This window comes from Ctenocephalides felis, unplaced genomic scaffold (assembly GCF_003426905.1).
Source record: "Ctenocephalides felis isolate EL2017-DRISC unplaced genomic scaffold, ASM342690v1 CF-g0.4_SCAFFOLD_00845, whole genome shotgun sequence".
Lineage (NCBI taxonomy): Eukaryota > Metazoa > Arthropoda > Insecta > Siphonaptera > Pulicidae > Ctenocephalides > Ctenocephalides felis.
The window spans coordinates 92,879,306-92,897,075 of record NW_020536999.1 but is presented as its reverse complement, the minus strand read 5'-3'; the positions used below and the strand labels follow the sequence as shown (position 1 = coordinate 92,897,075).

The window sequence follows — 17,770 nt, the reverse complement described above, 5'->3', positions numbered from 1 at the left end:
AATGGGAAGAAGTAAGTGAAACAAAGTTTGTTCTTTTGACGACGTGCGCTTTAGAACTGCTGTACCGATTTTAAAAAATTTAAAGACACTAAGGAAAGTGTAAAACATTTCGTTGACAATTTTTGCGAAAAGTCTTGATTTTATATTAGAAATTACTTGATTGTGAGTTACCAGTTAAAAATAAACTAGGTAGGAGTGGCATTTTGCAAAACGTGGAAAAAAAATTTTGCACTTATTTTTGCTATTTTTAAAGAAACGGCTTGACCGATCGTTGAGACAAATAATTACATTGTTAAAATCGGTACAGCCGTTTCTGAGAAAACATGGACGGCAGCTCAAGAGTTCTTTTACCACTTTTGGTCTCAAACGATTCAGAATGACTTGAAACTTCGAGAAAAAAATGATTACTCATATTTTTTACCTTCCTAAAGGAGTTTGATTTTTCCAATTTTTTTGACACTGTAATGGCACAGGAAAAAGTGAAACAAAGTTTGTTCTTTTGACAACGTGTTCTCGAGAACTGCTGTACCGATTTTTAAAATGTTAAAAACACTAAAATTTAAGAGAAGAATGGGTGGATTTTCTTATTCACATTTTTCGCAAAAAATCCTGAATTGATTTTCAAAACTTTGACAGTTAACTAGGTACGAGTGGCACTTTGCAAAACCGTGAAAGAATAATATTCTCACTTTTTTTGCTATATTTAGAGAAACGGCTCGACCGATCGCCAAGAAAAATAATTACATTTTAAAAGGTCGACAAAAGCCCAAAAAATGCTTTCCTCGTTGTGGTTACAAGCGATTCAGTATGACTTGAAACGTTGAAAAAACATAAAACTAGAAGTTTGAGGTTCTAGCAGAAATTTATAGAAAAAATACCATATTTAATCAATAAACAAATGAAGAGTAAGGCCTAGGATCCGAAGTTTGGTGTCCAATGCTTTTTGAAAAATTAGAAACTCGAAAAATATAATTAATTGTCTTTGCATTCTTAGAAGACGCCAACAAACTCCAAATGGAGGAAGAAACATGTGTTATTAAAATATTTTAACATATATATATATATATATATATATATATATATATAAATATACAGTAGAACCCCGTTAATACGATCATGCTATATAATTTCCTGCTTAATACGCCATATTACGTCGGTCCCTTGCCCTTTAAAACACATTGTTCAGATTTATGCATTTATTCATTACATCTCTTGTAACTTCTAAACCATTCGATTTGTATGAATGACGCGTTTGATGAATTTATAGAAAATTAAATAATCTACAATACTGTCTAATATTATAAAGCCTTCAAGCAACTCTGTATACTCCAAAATTGCATTTGAAACTGGCATTAGATTAAACATACATTGCTTGGTTCGTGCATTTATTTATTATCTCTTGTAACTTCTAAAGCATTCGATTAATATGATAGGTGTGTATGAGAAACTTGTTTGCAATAAAATACTTTGATTTTCTCAAACAGCAAAGGTCCGTATAACAACTCGGTATACTCTAAAATTGCGCTTAAACATAGACGAGTAATTTGGAGGCGCTAAATATGTATCTATTTACTAAAGCGTTTATAAATCGTAAACCATTCGATTAATGTGAATGGTGTAAAAGAAAAATTTATTTAAAATTGTATAATCTGAAATATTGTCTAATATTATAATGCCCTACAGCAACCCGGTATACTTTAAAACGTCCTGCAAAGCCTTTACGTTTTATAGAATGTAATTTCATGTGGCACTTTGTTCAAATAATTCTAAATATATTTTGTCCTAGCCAAAATTTTCAGTTTTGGTATTTGCTATCAAAGTAAACATATTAAAGAATAGCTTTCCAAATTTCGAGTCTGTAGTACAAACAGTGCGTCCTGAACAACTCGTTAAAAATGATATTACTTCTACGGCTTCTGAAATTAATGAGAGCGCTAGTATCAAATTTATTCAAAAGAAAAAAATCTGTAAAAAAAATTTAAACAAATTTTATCAATTAAAGTTTTTTATTTAAATAATTTCATATAAATAATAATTTTATTTTAATATTTATAATAATAATTAGGTTTTAACCAGTCTACGACGAATTTATTTTTAACACACATACGTTTCGTTAAGGACGTTTTGACATCCATAAGTAAACATTTATTTTACAAAATTTTTTTACCATATTTTTCAAAATCTATTTACACCTGAAGATGGACAAAATTCATTTCCAAAACGTGTGTGCAACATTCATACAACTCTACGATCCGATTACAGCCTTTGACCAACACTGTTTTAAATTTTTAATATTTTTTTTTATAACTTTCTCCTGATGATGGCCAAAAACTGGTTTTCGAAACGTGTCTCTATAATTTTTCAGTAGTACATCTTAGTGTTAGTTATATCTAATATATTAGTTATATATTATTTTATCATAAATAACTTATTTCTAATATTAAATTTAAATTTAATGAACAGTTTGTGTAAGCCCTGATGATGCTTAAATTATACACAGAAACGTTTTAGATTTACACTGGGCATGTGATTAAAGAAGTTTCACTTCGTTTAGAGTTAGTTGTTATAGTTTTGCACAAATGGATGTCTACAATTTCAAGTATCGACGTTGTCAATATGTTGACTGCGCATTTTGTTGAGTTAAGAAGTTTTACTTCAAGGTTAAAGGTTTATTTTAAGTTGATTGGTGCACTATGATCCCAAACGTCGATTTTGCCAGTTTTTATCTAACAATATCCATTGGAAATTAGGTATATACAGTTTTTTTGTCATCATCCATCGATTTGTTAGATAATATCCTACTATTTTGAGCATTAAGAAGTTTCACGGCACATTTGACATATTGTCTTACGCAGATTAGTGAACCATGATGTCAATTGTTGAATTTCCAAGTTTTTTTTGTAAAAATCTCGATTACAATTAAAGTATTTACAGTCACCATCAGTCAATTTGTTAAACAAAATTTTTCTGTTTTGAGCATTAAGAAGTTTCACTTCACATTTGACACATTGTTTTGCGCAGATTAGTGAACCAAGATGTCAAGTACCGACTTTGCCAGTTTTTTTGTAGAAATCTTCATTGCAATTAAAGTATTTACAGTGTTTTTGCCATCAGCCATCAATTTGTTAGACAATATCCTTCTATTTCGAGTATTAGGAAGTTTCACTTCACATTTGACACATTGTTTTACGTAGTTTAGTGAATCATGATGTCAGCAACAGGCAGACGAAAGTATTTATTGCAATAATTCAGCATACGTTACCATGATGTCAAGTGTCGATTTGCCGAGTTTTATTGTAGAAATCTTTATTGCAAATTAGGTATTTACAGTGTTTTTGTCATCATCCATCAATTTAGTAGACAATATCTTCCTGTTCCAAGATTTAAAAATTTTCTCCAGCTACCATAGTGACATATAAAACCATGATTGATGACTGGGCAAAATTTAGTCACAAATTGCGTTTTTGAAGTTTTACTGAAATCCAGTCAGGTTTTGATACTTAAGAGTCTATTAAAGTTTTACTTCAAAACCATGTTGTTGTTTTTGGAACAACAAGGGAATATTGTAGCAAGAACATGGACAATCAATGTTATCACAAAAATTTTGATGAAATAATCGTAAACTCTATATTGTGCCACAAATAGTTGGTTAACCTGGTCCTGAATTGGTAAATTGTGAAGTTTTACTCTAAAAATTTAAACCAGGAATAGACCAATAGCGTTGATTGATGCATTGGATCATTAGGCATCTTTGTTTAGGCAAAAATTTAGGTCAATAGATTTTTAAATATTGTCCTCGAGCTGAAGGTCTAATTTGTATCTATTATTGATAATCTCCTACAGAATTATCCTTTTTCATCCTATTGCCATCAATCTATCGATTGCGGACTATGCCCGCCCATCATATGATGATGATGATGATACGAAGAAGATCCTGTAGGACTATGAGCCGAATAACTATCCAAATCCAAGTCTCCAGCTTCAGAACAATTACCAGATTTATCAACTCCTCCCACGGACGACGCAACACCTCCAGACTCCTGTTTCAACATCATCCTGCGCCACTTGGCACGCGCATTTTGGAACCAAACCTAGAAAAAAATTAAGAATCAGATGTTGTCGTTGGTAATGACTGTGATTTTGGAGCAGTATTTGTGGTATCCTTACCTGCAAGACGCGTTTGGGTAATCCTGTTTTCTGGGATAGTTGCTTCAGGTCTTTTGCGTCAGGGTTGTGGTTTATGGCAAAATAGGACTTCATGGTTCGTAATTGGTGGTGTTTGAAGGATGTTCTCATTCTTTTGGTCCTGGATGATCCGGAGCCGCCGGATGGTCCGAATGCTGCTAAGTCTAAGTATTCTGTGTTCAAATCTGCAAGGGAAAAAGAAATAGCTTTGTTAGTTATTTAGATACATGCATTCTTAAATTTTTGCTCTGGATTTTTAACATAATTTTTAATTGAAATTTTTTACATTTTTCGACGTTTTGAAGGTTTCTGAACATTTTGGCATACCTCATGGATGTGTGTGTGTGTATGTATGTATGGATACAAATTTTTAGTCACGTTTTCGGGCGCACGGATCAACCGATTTGAATGATTCAAAAAACATTCGATTCCTATTGATAGGGAGAAGAGCTGATTAGTATTTAGCAAAGGCAGGTCCAGCCGTTTCGGAGATACGGGGCAAAGAGTGCAGAAAATAGAAATCGAGTTTTTGAGAGAACGGAGTATCCGATTTGAATGATCTAAAAAACATTCAATTAGTAATGATTGGGAGAAGTGTTTATTAGTTTTTGGCAAAGGCAGGCTCAGCAGTTTTTGAGAAAACTAAGCGTTCGATTTGAATGATTCAAAGAACTTTCTGGTTGTCTTAACAAAATAATTGATTTTGGAAAAAAAAAATTTGTTTCAACTTTTTTTTTTCAAAAAAAAATTTTTTTGTATATCGAAAATAATTCAGATTTTACTTTTAATTCTGACTATAGTTCTAATCTACTTCAAACAAATAATTTCTACTTTGCAATTCAGTTTATATAATTCTTATAAATATTAGACAATGTTACAATATTAATAATAATCTATTTGAAAACATTCAGTATTCCTCGAACATTTCGTTACGGTACGGGAAGTTCCAGCAATTTGTCTTAAGGCACAATGCCATACACCCCACTAGTTAAATCTGCATTTGGATTTTTTATTAGATCATTAGATTTTGCTTCAAATGCTTTAATTTCTGGATTATTAGATCTTTAGATTTTTAAAATATAGATTTTTGTTTTGTTTTTTTTAATCCAATTTCAAGACAGTATTTTTAATAATTTTCAGACTATCAAAAAATCCAAAATTTTTATTTATAAATAAAATATCAATTTAAATTTATGCTAACTGACGTAAATCAATAGACGACAGTAGGTTTTGTGAAATAATTTAGAAGTTTATTGTTTTATAATCTTTCTCACGAAAAACTTTTTTATATTTGTAAAGATTTTTTTGGGTAGACCACATTGTAAAGGGTGGAACCTTAAAATAAAAGATATATATATATATATATATATATATATATATATATATATATATATATATATATATCCATGAAGAGTGTTGTAAAACAATAAAGCAATCTTTTTTCGAAGAATCGAACAAATGACTTTTCCTCGGCTCGTGTTATAAAGTTGTAATTCCTTTTATTTTTTACGACCGCCATTTTATGGCACCATGAAACCCCGCAGGCGGACATTTTGTTCTTATTTTTTATTTATACCTCGGTTAAGATTTTTGCGGTTTGTGATCATAAACATCACGAATTATAGATGTATATATTACCTAATCCTGCAGTCATGGCTTCCAAGTCCTTAGGCTTCCTTTTCCTAGGCCTGCCTTTCTGTCTGGGCACAGTACCACCTGCAGGAACTCCTCCTGGTCCCATCTGCGGGTTGGTGCCTCCAAAGAATGTACCAGCACCAGCCAGACGTTCATTGGATGGCATCATCGGAGGTATTCCTCCAATTCCACCAAGAATTGGTGAGTCTGGTCCTGGATGTGGTGATGGATCACTTGGGTACGGCAGAGGTACCATCTGGTCGTGGTGATGGTAGTGTCCTGGTTGCATGGTTGAATCCAACATGGAAAGGGAAGCTTCGTAGTGAAGCCTGAAAACAAAAAAACTACATTAATTACTGTTGCCAGGATTTTTTGGGGTTGTTTGTTATTACCTGCACAAGACCATGGAGTCCCTCATCCCGTACTGATCGCCTTTTGTCAAAGGTGTTCTGCAAGTTGCACAAGCAAAACATGCAACATGAAAAACTAGATGGCGCGCTCTCATCACCAGCTCTCGACTGGAAATTGGAGCCATACAACCAGAGCATCTTCTACTAGAACTTAGACCACCTGGTATGTTATTGTTGTTCAAGCTTGACTGGTGCTGAGACGATGCACTGTTGCAGTAGATTCTGGAAAATCGGAGAAATATTAAGGAAATTGATGGTGACCAATTGTCTATTTTCAAGACCTTGTGCTCAAAAGATTTTGTTTGCGTGTTGTTATCAAATATTATTAGCAAGTTATTTGAATAAATGCATAATTTGCATTGTCTACATAGTTTTGCACGCGAGTGTTACGTAATTGGTTCTTTCAAGGTTCCGTATCATCAATTTTTATTGATATCGACATGCATTGTTACGTAATAGAGTGCATTTTTTAGTTAATTATAAATAGTTGAAAAGACAGTGATTTTAGATAAACGATATAAATATATATTAATCTAATTATAATTCATCTAATCCAAATTGTTTTGAATTGTGTCCGAAATAGATGATTTTATCTAAATTTAGATACTTTTATCTGTTTCTTTGTATTTAATTCGATGAAGTCGTCATATAAAATTAGTATTCATTTTTTTTCACTGAAGACGTTTAAAATTTAGTTTTGACTGACGAAAACGGTTTCTAAGAATCTCAAAGGAGAAGCTGAGAATTTTATCTCGGATCTTAATTTGTTTTAGTTGCATTCTTTCGTTTCTTAACCGAAAAAAGACATCTTAAATTTAAATACATATACATTTATATTATTCCGTTTATTACACACCTCTATAAATCCACTGTACTATTAATAGTTGCAAAAAAAATAAATGAATTATTAATTTATGCACTGAATCTCTTGTAACGTTTGAACCACTTGATTAATATGGATGTTGTATTCTAGATGTTTGTACCAAATTAAATAATTTACAATATTTGGTGCCATTATAAAACCCCACAACATATTTTAAAATAGATTCGGTATATACTTGTAGTGAAAGTTGCAACTGATTTGTTGTATTTATTTGCTAAATCTGTTATATCTTGGAAGCCAATCAACTGACAAATTTTTATAGAATTAAATACTTTATAACCTAGTTCAATATAAAAACCGTATACAGCAATTGGCATACTCTAAAATTACATTTAAAATTAGTATATCAATTTGATATCACTAACTTTACCCTGCGTTTGTTTACTCCTGTAATTTTTAAACCATTCGGATAATATGAATGATGTATTTGACAAGTTTGTACAAAATTAAATAATCTGTAATATTTTCTAATATCAAAAAACTCTGCGACAACTAGGTATACCCATAAAACACTTCCAAAAATCTAATTATGCTTTGATTGCAATTGTTGGTCTTATAGGACATCCTTGTGGTACACCAATAGGATAGCGTTCCCAACGTGGAAAATTATATGTTTTGAAAAACATAGTGGAAAATTTGTTGCAAAATTTGCTTTGGAATAAAAAATATTAATACTATTGTAACCAAAAATGGACCCATAAATTTTATTTTTGTTAATCACTTTAGTGACCTTAGGAACCCCAAACCCTTGCAAACATTTTGTTACAATTTTTTTTAAATAAAAAAATATTAATACTGTTGTAACCAAAAATGTGCTCATAAATTTTACTCTGGTGCCCTTAGGGGTCCCACAAGCCCTTAACATTTTGCGCCTACAAGTTCACCCAGATCATGTACAATTTAATTAAATCGTCGAAACCAAAAAAAAGTGTTAATTTTAATTTTTTTCACCATTTTTTTTTTTATTTTGTTCGTCCGAATGCCAGCACGTTCCCGACAAGAAGGTGTCAAGTTACATGTCGTCTTGTTATCAAAACTTGTCATCCTGAGGTCATAAAGAACAGAATTTTAACATCTCATATTCTCAGAAAATACATAACTTAAGATTTAAAAGAAAAAAAAATGGAAAAAAAATATAACAAGAATTAAAGCGAGGATGACTCGTGCACTGAAGGTCTTGGGGCCCAATGACTCTAGGGGTCTGTGATATTTTCAAGATATTTAAATTATCTAAAACTTGTTCTAACATTAAATCAAGTAAATGAAAATTTTTACATATCTTACGTTTCAAGACCTTTTGAACATTTTGCAAAAATGACAATTTATGATTTTTCATATGTATTTATATATGTATTGTATTTACACATGTATATATATAAGTATATGTATATATACATATATATATATATATATATATATATATATATATTATATACATATATATGTATGTATGTTGTATTTATGTATATGTATCCATCTAAAAAAAGTGTGAACATGATTTTCCCACAAGGAAACATTGCATTATAATTGCGGCAGCAGAAGTATCCTGTCAGCATTTTAAATCTGTTATTTGTTACAACCCTGCTGTGAATGACAAATACACACCCCTTGTTCAAAATAGAGACCCACATTTTGGCAAATATATATATACAAGTTTTTCTATCTACAAAAAGGGGGACCCTCCCGCTGTGCGCCAATGGTATTATGGTGAATAGAATTGTTGGATAACGAGATATGCATATGGATTTGTTTTTGTAACGTTTCGATATGAGATTTTTGCATCTTCAGGGATTTTGGAAATTTTTGTAACGTTTGGTTTGAACCTTCGTAGGTTAACTTTAAGAGGAAAGTTGAAGTTAAAGTAAAATGATGGTGTTTCAGGTTTGATATTATTTTTTGTGTAGTAAAATATTGGTTTTAATGATGTGGATGTAGGAATATTAGAAGAAATTTTTGGTAACTTAATTATCTGAATATACAATTTAGATTAATCCAGTATTTTATGTGCTATAAGTAGTACTTCAAGTCACATTTTGTTACATTTAGTACTATATCTCGTAAATTATTAAATTTATCTAAACAATTTCTTTAGATAATTTTTTAAATTATCTACATCTTTTCGAAATATTATAAACTTGTAGCTTTGTACTTTCATATAAAAAATATTTTGAACCATGATTAGAGTTCAAGAAAACATAGAATTGTAGTTATTGGCAAAAATCTATATGCAACATTTCTATCGCAATTTTAGAGTATACGGAGTTGCTGTAGAGCATAATAATGTTGGACAATGTTATAGATAATTGTGTATAAATTTTTCTAATACATCCCTCATATTAATCGAATGGTTAAAGATTTATGTACAATTTTATAACAAAATGCACTTAATAACTCTTTGTAATTAATTTTCTCATTTGAGTCGCTTATTTAAAGTATATCGATGTGTTTTAGGGTTTTCTACTGTTAGACAAATATTATAAACAATTTAATTTTATACAAATTTCTCTAATACATAATTCAAATTAATCGAATGGTTACAAGAGATGTAGTAAATAAATATATTAACTTAAAATACTAACTTAAAATTTTTGTTTCAGGAAAAATGGAGAGATGAGAAATCTAACAGAAAGGGTAAGTTTTTTTTTAAATTATTATATTATATATATAGATGTCACTTTTTAGCTCGTAGGGTTGGTTTAAAAAAGGTCACACCCTTTGCATCATTAAAAAGGGATGAAAACACATCAATACGTATACAGATTTACATGCATTTGACCGTATTTTTAAAACATTTTTAGTCATCGTACAATATTATATTATTAGACAATATTATAAATAATTTTGTCATCTACATATTATCTAAAGACAATATTTAGATAAAAATTGCATAATTTTTTAGTTATGCCACAAATAGTCGAAAATTGTTCTGATTTATATTCTGTAGCTAAAATATTGCATTGAACGATTTTAAATAGATTTTTAAGGCACTTGTCAACATAGCATCAAATTATATTATGAGATAATATTATAGATAATTTTATCATCTATATTTTTTAGTTATGGCACAAGTAGTCAAAAATTGTCTTAAATCATACTTCGTAATTTAAACGAACTTCTAAGATACATCTGATCACCGTACAGATAATATTATAGATTAGATAATATTATAGATAGTTTTATTATCATCATATTGTTTGAAGACAGTATTTATCTAAAGTTATTATTTTTTTAGTTATTGCACCAATACTCAAAAATTGGTCTTGGTGGGTAACAATGGCTACTAATTTGCTTATTTATATATTTATCGATTTTGAAGGAATTTTTTTAAGCAGTTTTAATCATCGTATCTAATTATATTATGAGATAACAATATAGATAATTTCATTATCTTTATATTATCAGCTAAGACACAATTAAGCTTAAAATACCATTTTTATAGTTATGGATAATTGTCCCAAGTAGGCTAAAATTATGTATTTAAATGAACTTTTAAGGCACTTCTTATCACCGTACAAATTTATGTTATTAGATAATTCTATCATCTTCATATTATCTGATAACTTATATAAAACTATTAACTTAGATAAAATTACTATTTTTTTAGATATTTCACTAAGAGTCAAAAATTGTCCTAATTAATACTACATGGCTATAAACATTTCTAATCACCGTATAAAGTTAGATAATATTATAGATGATTATTATTATTATTTATAATCTATATATTATCCAAACAGAATGTTCACCTAAAATCACTACTTTTTTAATTATTGCACAAATAGTAGAGAAATGTCCTGAATTACTCATTTATATATTTATCGAATTTAAACAAATTTTTAAGGCACTTCTGCTCATTATACAATATTATACTTTTAGATAATATTTTAGATAATTTTATCATCAGTATTTAGCTAAAATTACTATTTTTTTTAGATATTTCACTAAGAGTCAAAAACTGTCTTAATTTATACTACATGGCTAATAAACATTTGTATTGGTTGTTTTCAAATGAACTTTTAAGACACTTCCAATCATCGTATCTAATTATGTTGTTAGAAAATATTATAGATAAATGAGTTAGCTATATATTATCATAAGACAATAATTATCTAAAATTGCTCTTTTTTAAGCTATTGCACAAATAGTCGAAAATTGTCCTGATTCATACTGGGTGGCTAAAATATATCTTTTGTATGAAGTAAATGTGATAAAATTGTTTCTAGTTTCTTGATTATAAAATTGTTAATTAATTAATGCAATTATTAATGAAGATTGTTGTATACATATACTTGTATATATATATGTGTGTATATGTAAATATGTATATATAAGTATAAACAAGATTTTTACCTAGAAATAATGGCACGCGCTCTTGGATTTATCTTTCTAGAAATCTCCTTTCATATACACATAAATATAAATATGTATGTATATATATATATATATATATATATATATATAAGGCCACGTCCTAAGAAAACGTATCATAAAATGTCATAATTCATATTCCAAAAAACAAGAAAAAAAATTTGCACGGAGCTACTTGAAGAGAAGAAATACGTGCTCGACAAGAACATACACCCACGACATTTTCTCCGATTTTAAGGAAAGATTAAATATTTTAATATATATATATATATATATATATATATAATAAAATATATATATATATATATATATGTTAAAGTAGTTAATTTTGATGTTGATATATATATATATATATATATATATATATATATATATATATATATATCAGTTGATATATATATATATAATCTAAATATATAATATATATAAATATATATATATATATAACAAGTACTAGAATGCCCAAAGGCAGGTCTATGGTGTGAGAGCCACCACAAATAAATGATTCCCATACCCTTTGTCTATCATTCCCATTATCACTATTCCCTCCCCCTTTTTTATGCATTTTCCTTTCCAAACTTCTGCATCCATGCTTCCTGATCCTGCACTTCCGCTTTCAGATCCCTGTATTTTCTTTCTCGCATAATTCGTCAATCATCTGCATTCTTCTTCTTTCCATTCTTTTTAGTACTTTTATTTTATCCTCGACGTCGTCGTGCAGGAGGCACTCTTTTTGCAGAACGGGTCCGATCTAGTTTCCTTTTCTTTTCAGGATTGTGCTTAGTAGAGTCCTTTTTCGTCCAGGACTTCTTCATTTGTTAACTTGTCAATCTACTTTATCTATTATCTATTCCTTGGAGTAGTTACCATATTATATACAATTAGTACTATGGGCGGGTGTAACCCCTTACACCTCACCCTTTTCAAAAAAAAATTAAGAAAAAAATGTACGATAAGTCGGAACTATTTTTGAACACCCTGTTCGCGCCAATCAAAGCATGCGGCTATATTGATATATAAACAAAAAATCATCTATCAAAAAATTATACAAATAAATCAATCAATCAGATCGTAATCAAAAACAATATTAAATTTATTGTAAATACACTTATAACTTGTTATTAATACAAAATAAATATATACAGTTATCAATTAAGTGTTTTACATATGGTTCTTCGAAAGGTAAATTCAAATTCAGTCAAAACAAGATCTTAACTAGTGGGGTGGGTGGCATCGTGCCTTAAGGCAAATTGCTGGAACTTCCCGTACCGTAACGAAATGTTCGAGGAATATTGAATGTTTTCAAATAAATTATTATAAGTATTGTAACATTGTCTAATATTTATAAGAATTATATAAACTGAATTGCAGAGTTGAAATTATTTGTTTAAAGTATATTAGAACTATAGTCAGAATTAAAAATGAAATCTGAATTATTTTCGATATACAAAAAATTAAAAAAAAAAAAAAAAAAAAAAAAAAAAAAAAAAAATGGTACAAATTTTTTTTTTCCAAAATCAATTATTTTGTTAAGACAAGCAGAAAGTTCTTTGAATCAATTGAATCGGACGCTTAGTTCTCTCAAAAACTGCCATTTTTTGTACATTTAGCTCTGTATCTCCGAAATGGCTGGGCCTACCTTTGCGAAAAACTGATAACCCCTTCTACCAATCATTTCTAATTGAATGTTTTTTAGATCATTCAAATCGGATGCTTCGTTCTCTCAAAAACTCGATTTCTATTTTCTGCACTCTTTGCTCCTTATCTCCGTAACTGCTGGACCTGCCTTTGCCAAAAACTAATCAGCTCTTCTCCTTATTAATAGGAATCGAATGTTTTTTAAACCATTCAAATCGGTTGATCCGTACGCCCGAAAACGTGGACGAAAATTTGTATCCATACATACATACACACACACACACACACACACACACACACACACACATCCATTTTTTCTGAAGTATGCCAAAATGTTCAGAAACCTTCAAAACGTCGAGAAATGTAAAAATTTTCAATTCCGATTTTCGGCCCATTACAATAACTTACCCTACGGGAAGTTAAAAATCACACCCTATATACATATAAATAATCTTACTTATGACAAAATGCTTGTCAATTACGCAGGGCAGGATGCGAAGACATCCATTAGCCCACAAACTTCTTTTTTCGGCACAAAGCCTATTTACGCTTAAAGTTAGACAAAAACTCTATTTTCAATTGCAATATTAAAGTATATCGAGGATATATAGAGACTTATGTTGTTAGAAAAGTTTGTAGATTATTTAATTTTAAACAAATTTGTTAAATACACCATTTATACTAATCGAATGGTTTAAGATTTATGGGCGATCAAGGAGACCTTTAGAGCACAAGGATACATTTTCTAGGTTTAGACGCGATTTTGAAGTACCCGAGTTATTTTAGATTAGACATTATTGTAGATTATTCAATTCTGAATAATTTTGTGCATATATATATATATATATATATATATATATATATATATATATATATATGTATTTGTATATATTCAAAGGCCCAGCTGGACTTTGTATAGTGAAGAGGGTTGCGGTTCGACACCCCGCAGAGACGACATATGTTTCCCGTTTTTTTTTGACAATATGTCAAAATATATCCGTAAATATATATGTATATATATATATATATAAATATATATATATATATATATATATATATATATATATAGTCCAGCATCTCGGTATACTCTGAAATCGTTGTGAAAACTAATAAATTAATCCCAGTTGATAGTTGATGCAATTCAATATTATTAAGGTCATAACTTCTTCATTTACTATCAAAATATGACCTATTTAAGCTTTTTGATAGATAATTTTATCTACTTTAATCTTTCCTAAGACTGAAAATATCTAAGTGTCTCAGATAAAAAAATATTTTCAAAAATGTGTCCATTACGCAACCTGTACCGTGGGTAAATCTCACAATTACCCAACAATTAATTAATTAACTAATTTACCAACTACTCCATACAGCATCCTAATTAGGACCCAAAAAATTCCTTTTTTCAAATCTCACAATAAAATTTACTCGGTTCTTGGTAAAAAGTCGAGCATCTCCATCTAATTAGATCTTCTCGTCAAAATTATGACCCCAAGATTGAAATCTCGAAGAAAAAACTGTTTTTTATTATATAAGAAACATTTAAAAATGTCGACACGAACTTTTTTGATGTACTAACACCTGTTTTGACACCTAATTACAAGACGAAAATAATATTACGAAATCCTAGTAAAATATTATGATTAGACAAAAAGAACAAGGGGTCAGGTGTAAGAAATTTTGGGGTCAACGAGGTAAAAGTTGGTTGAAATAATTATTTTTGAGGTCCATGAGAAAATTCATCTCAGGCACTAATTATTTTACACGAAGTTATATAAGATTTAATGAGGATATTAACCCTTTCTACTCGCTAATTCCGAAATTTATATGAATTTTGCCTCCGAGTGGAAAGGGTTAATATGCTTTACATGGGGTTTTAAGTGTACCGAGTTGTTGTAGAGCATTTTGTTACTAGACTATATTGTACAGTATTTAATTTTGTATAAATTTCTCGAAAACACCATTCATACTAATCGAATGTTACAAGAGATATATTAAACAAATGCATTTATAAAGTTGTACGTTTAAAAAAAAATGTGCACTATAAATAGTACAGCGGGTATTTACTACTAACTATTGGTAAATTTTAAATTACTAATATATAAATTTATTCAAAATTAAATAATCTACAACATTGTCTATTACCAAACAGTCTAAAACAATTTAGTATACTCATAAATAATCCTACCATCCTGCCCAACCAAAAACACAACGTCTCAAATTGTCAAAAAACCGTTTTTATTACTAAAACAATCTATTATCTGATGGAATAAAATTATCTTTTATCTTGTGACATATGTGTTTTGGTATTTTTAAATCATTTTTGTGGTCACTCCTTTGGAAATTAAAGTTTTTGAGGTCACAGGTCAGAAAAAACAAAAACTGAGGAACATTCCGGCACGTCCTAAAACAGTTAAGTGAAAAGGTGATTCATTTTTTAATAGAAATAAATAAAAATGAATAAAAATTTGAATAAAATTATTATATTAAAATTGATAAAAGGGTTTTGTACTATCTTTGATTGTGTTTAGTGTATATTTGTATTATGGTGTCAATAAAAACAATTTGTAAAACAAAATGTACATTTGAATTTCGCGCCAATTTTATTGGCGCTGTAAAATGTTAACAAGTTGCATAAAAACGTTGTTTTTCAAATAAAAATAGTACTAGTTAAATTAACATTAAATAGAATAGAAGTTTTGATGTTAGACAATGTTATAAATAATTAAACAATTTTGTCTTTTACATCATTCATATTAATCGAATGGTTTACGAGTGAGCAACAATATGAAGATTTTTTTTTAATGAAGTGTTAGTGTACTTTCCCTATGGCTGGAACAATATTGACAATTTATTTTCAATTTTAAAGTATACCGACTTGTTGTGGAGCATTATAATATTAGACAATGTTGTAGATTATTTAAATTTCAACAAATTTGTCTTATACATCATTCATATTAATCGATTGCTTTTACGAGTTATAAATGATGTGAAGAGTGAATATACTTTGGGTATGTTTAAAACAATATTCTAAATTCAATTGCGATTTTAAAGTATACCGAGTTGTTGTACAACTTTATAATATTAGACAATGTTATAGATAATTTAATTTACAACAAATTTGTCTCTTGCATCATTCATATTAATCGAATGGTTCAAAAGTTATAATAAATATAATAAATACACCAACTCAGTACATATAAATATAATGTAATTCTGTGTTCGAAGTTCATTTTGAAGTATACCGAATTGCTGTAGGGCACTATAATATTAGACAAAAATGTAGATTATTGAATTTGGAACAAATTTCTCTAATATTTCATTTAAATCGGATGAAAGATACAAAAGTTATAAAAAATCAACATACAAGTGGTTTCTATATCAGTACAGTTGTTGCACTTTCTTTGACTATACTCATTCATGTTTAGGGACGATTTTAAAGTATACCAAGTTGTTGTAGGGCATTATAATATTAGACAGTATTAAAGATCATTTAATTATTTCTAATCTCATCTAATTTTTTCTAATACATCATTCATACTAATCGAATGGTTTAAAAGTTACAAGAGATATAATAAACAAATGCACGAAATTGTTCTATTCAAATCTCTGCACTATAAATCGTACAGTGGGCTGAATATGGTTATGAAATTTCGGTGGGATTTTTTCCCAGACATATATATATATAAATTTGTATTTATAATTATATAAATCATAAGCATTTGTACGACCGATGACACTAATGGCATAATACCATATTAATATTTCAAAAAATATGTAAACACAAATTATATATATATATATATATATATATATATATATATATATGTATGAATATATATAAATTAATAAATTGTTTTTCTAGATTTAAAAAGAGCCTCCCGTTGTGAAAGATTACTGTAAAAGATTTCTCTAGGAAAGATTTATGGCCAAAAACTCTATTTTAAATACTTTATATATATATATATATATATATATATATATCATTATTAAATTTGCCTACACAATTTATTTTCAAAGTAAATTTTGTTAACATAAAATTATAAATAAAAACTAAGAAACTATAAATATTAATAATATTTCTATACAAAAGCCTTATTTTTGCGTCTTGTTTTTTCCAGATTTTTTGAAATTTTGTTTCATCTTTAAGAGATAGATACTTTTTGTGTTGGCAAAGATTTAAATAGATAAAATTATCTTTAAAATAAGCTTATACAGAATCTCATATAATAATAAATACGGATGTTATGAAGTTAGCAATCCATCAAAAGTTTTTTGAGGACATGATGGTACTATGGTTTTGCTTTGTTTTTCAAAAATTCTGCTTTATCTTTAACAGATAGATACTTTTGTATTAGAAAAGATTTAAGTAGATACAATCATCTTTACAATAAGCTAATACAGAATTTTATGTAATAATAAATACGTATGCTATGAAGATAGCAATCCATCAAATGTTTTTTGAGATCATAGTGGCATGAAGGTTTTGCTTAGGATTTTTCAAAATTCTGTTTTATCTTGAAGAGATAGATACTTTTTGTGTTAACAAAGATTTAAGTAGATACAATTATCTTTACAATTATTTATATAATAATTAATATGGAAGTTATGAAGTCATCATTTCATCAATTGTTTTTTAAGGTCATGATGG

The 17,770-nt window shown here is 28.8% G+C and overlaps 1 protein-coding gene across 1 annotated transcript; it reads right to left on the bottom strand.

Moving 5' to 3' along the window:
• Positions 1-3,869: 3,869 nt before the first annotated feature.
• Positions 3,870-6,373, bottom strand: LOC113363054 (protein apterous-like). The gene is made up of 4 exons (XM_026605541.1): positions 6,213-6,373; positions 5,824-6,149; positions 4,168-4,370; positions 3,870-4,091 (listed from the first exon to the last, which is right to left on the bottom strand). Exons 1-4 carry the CDS (start codon positions 6,353-6,355, stop codon positions 3,870-3,872), a joined length of 894 nt encoding a protein of 297 aa, XP_026461326.1. The 5' UTR covers positions 6,356-6,373.
• Between the last annotated feature and the right edge of the window lie 11,397 nt (positions 6,374-17,770).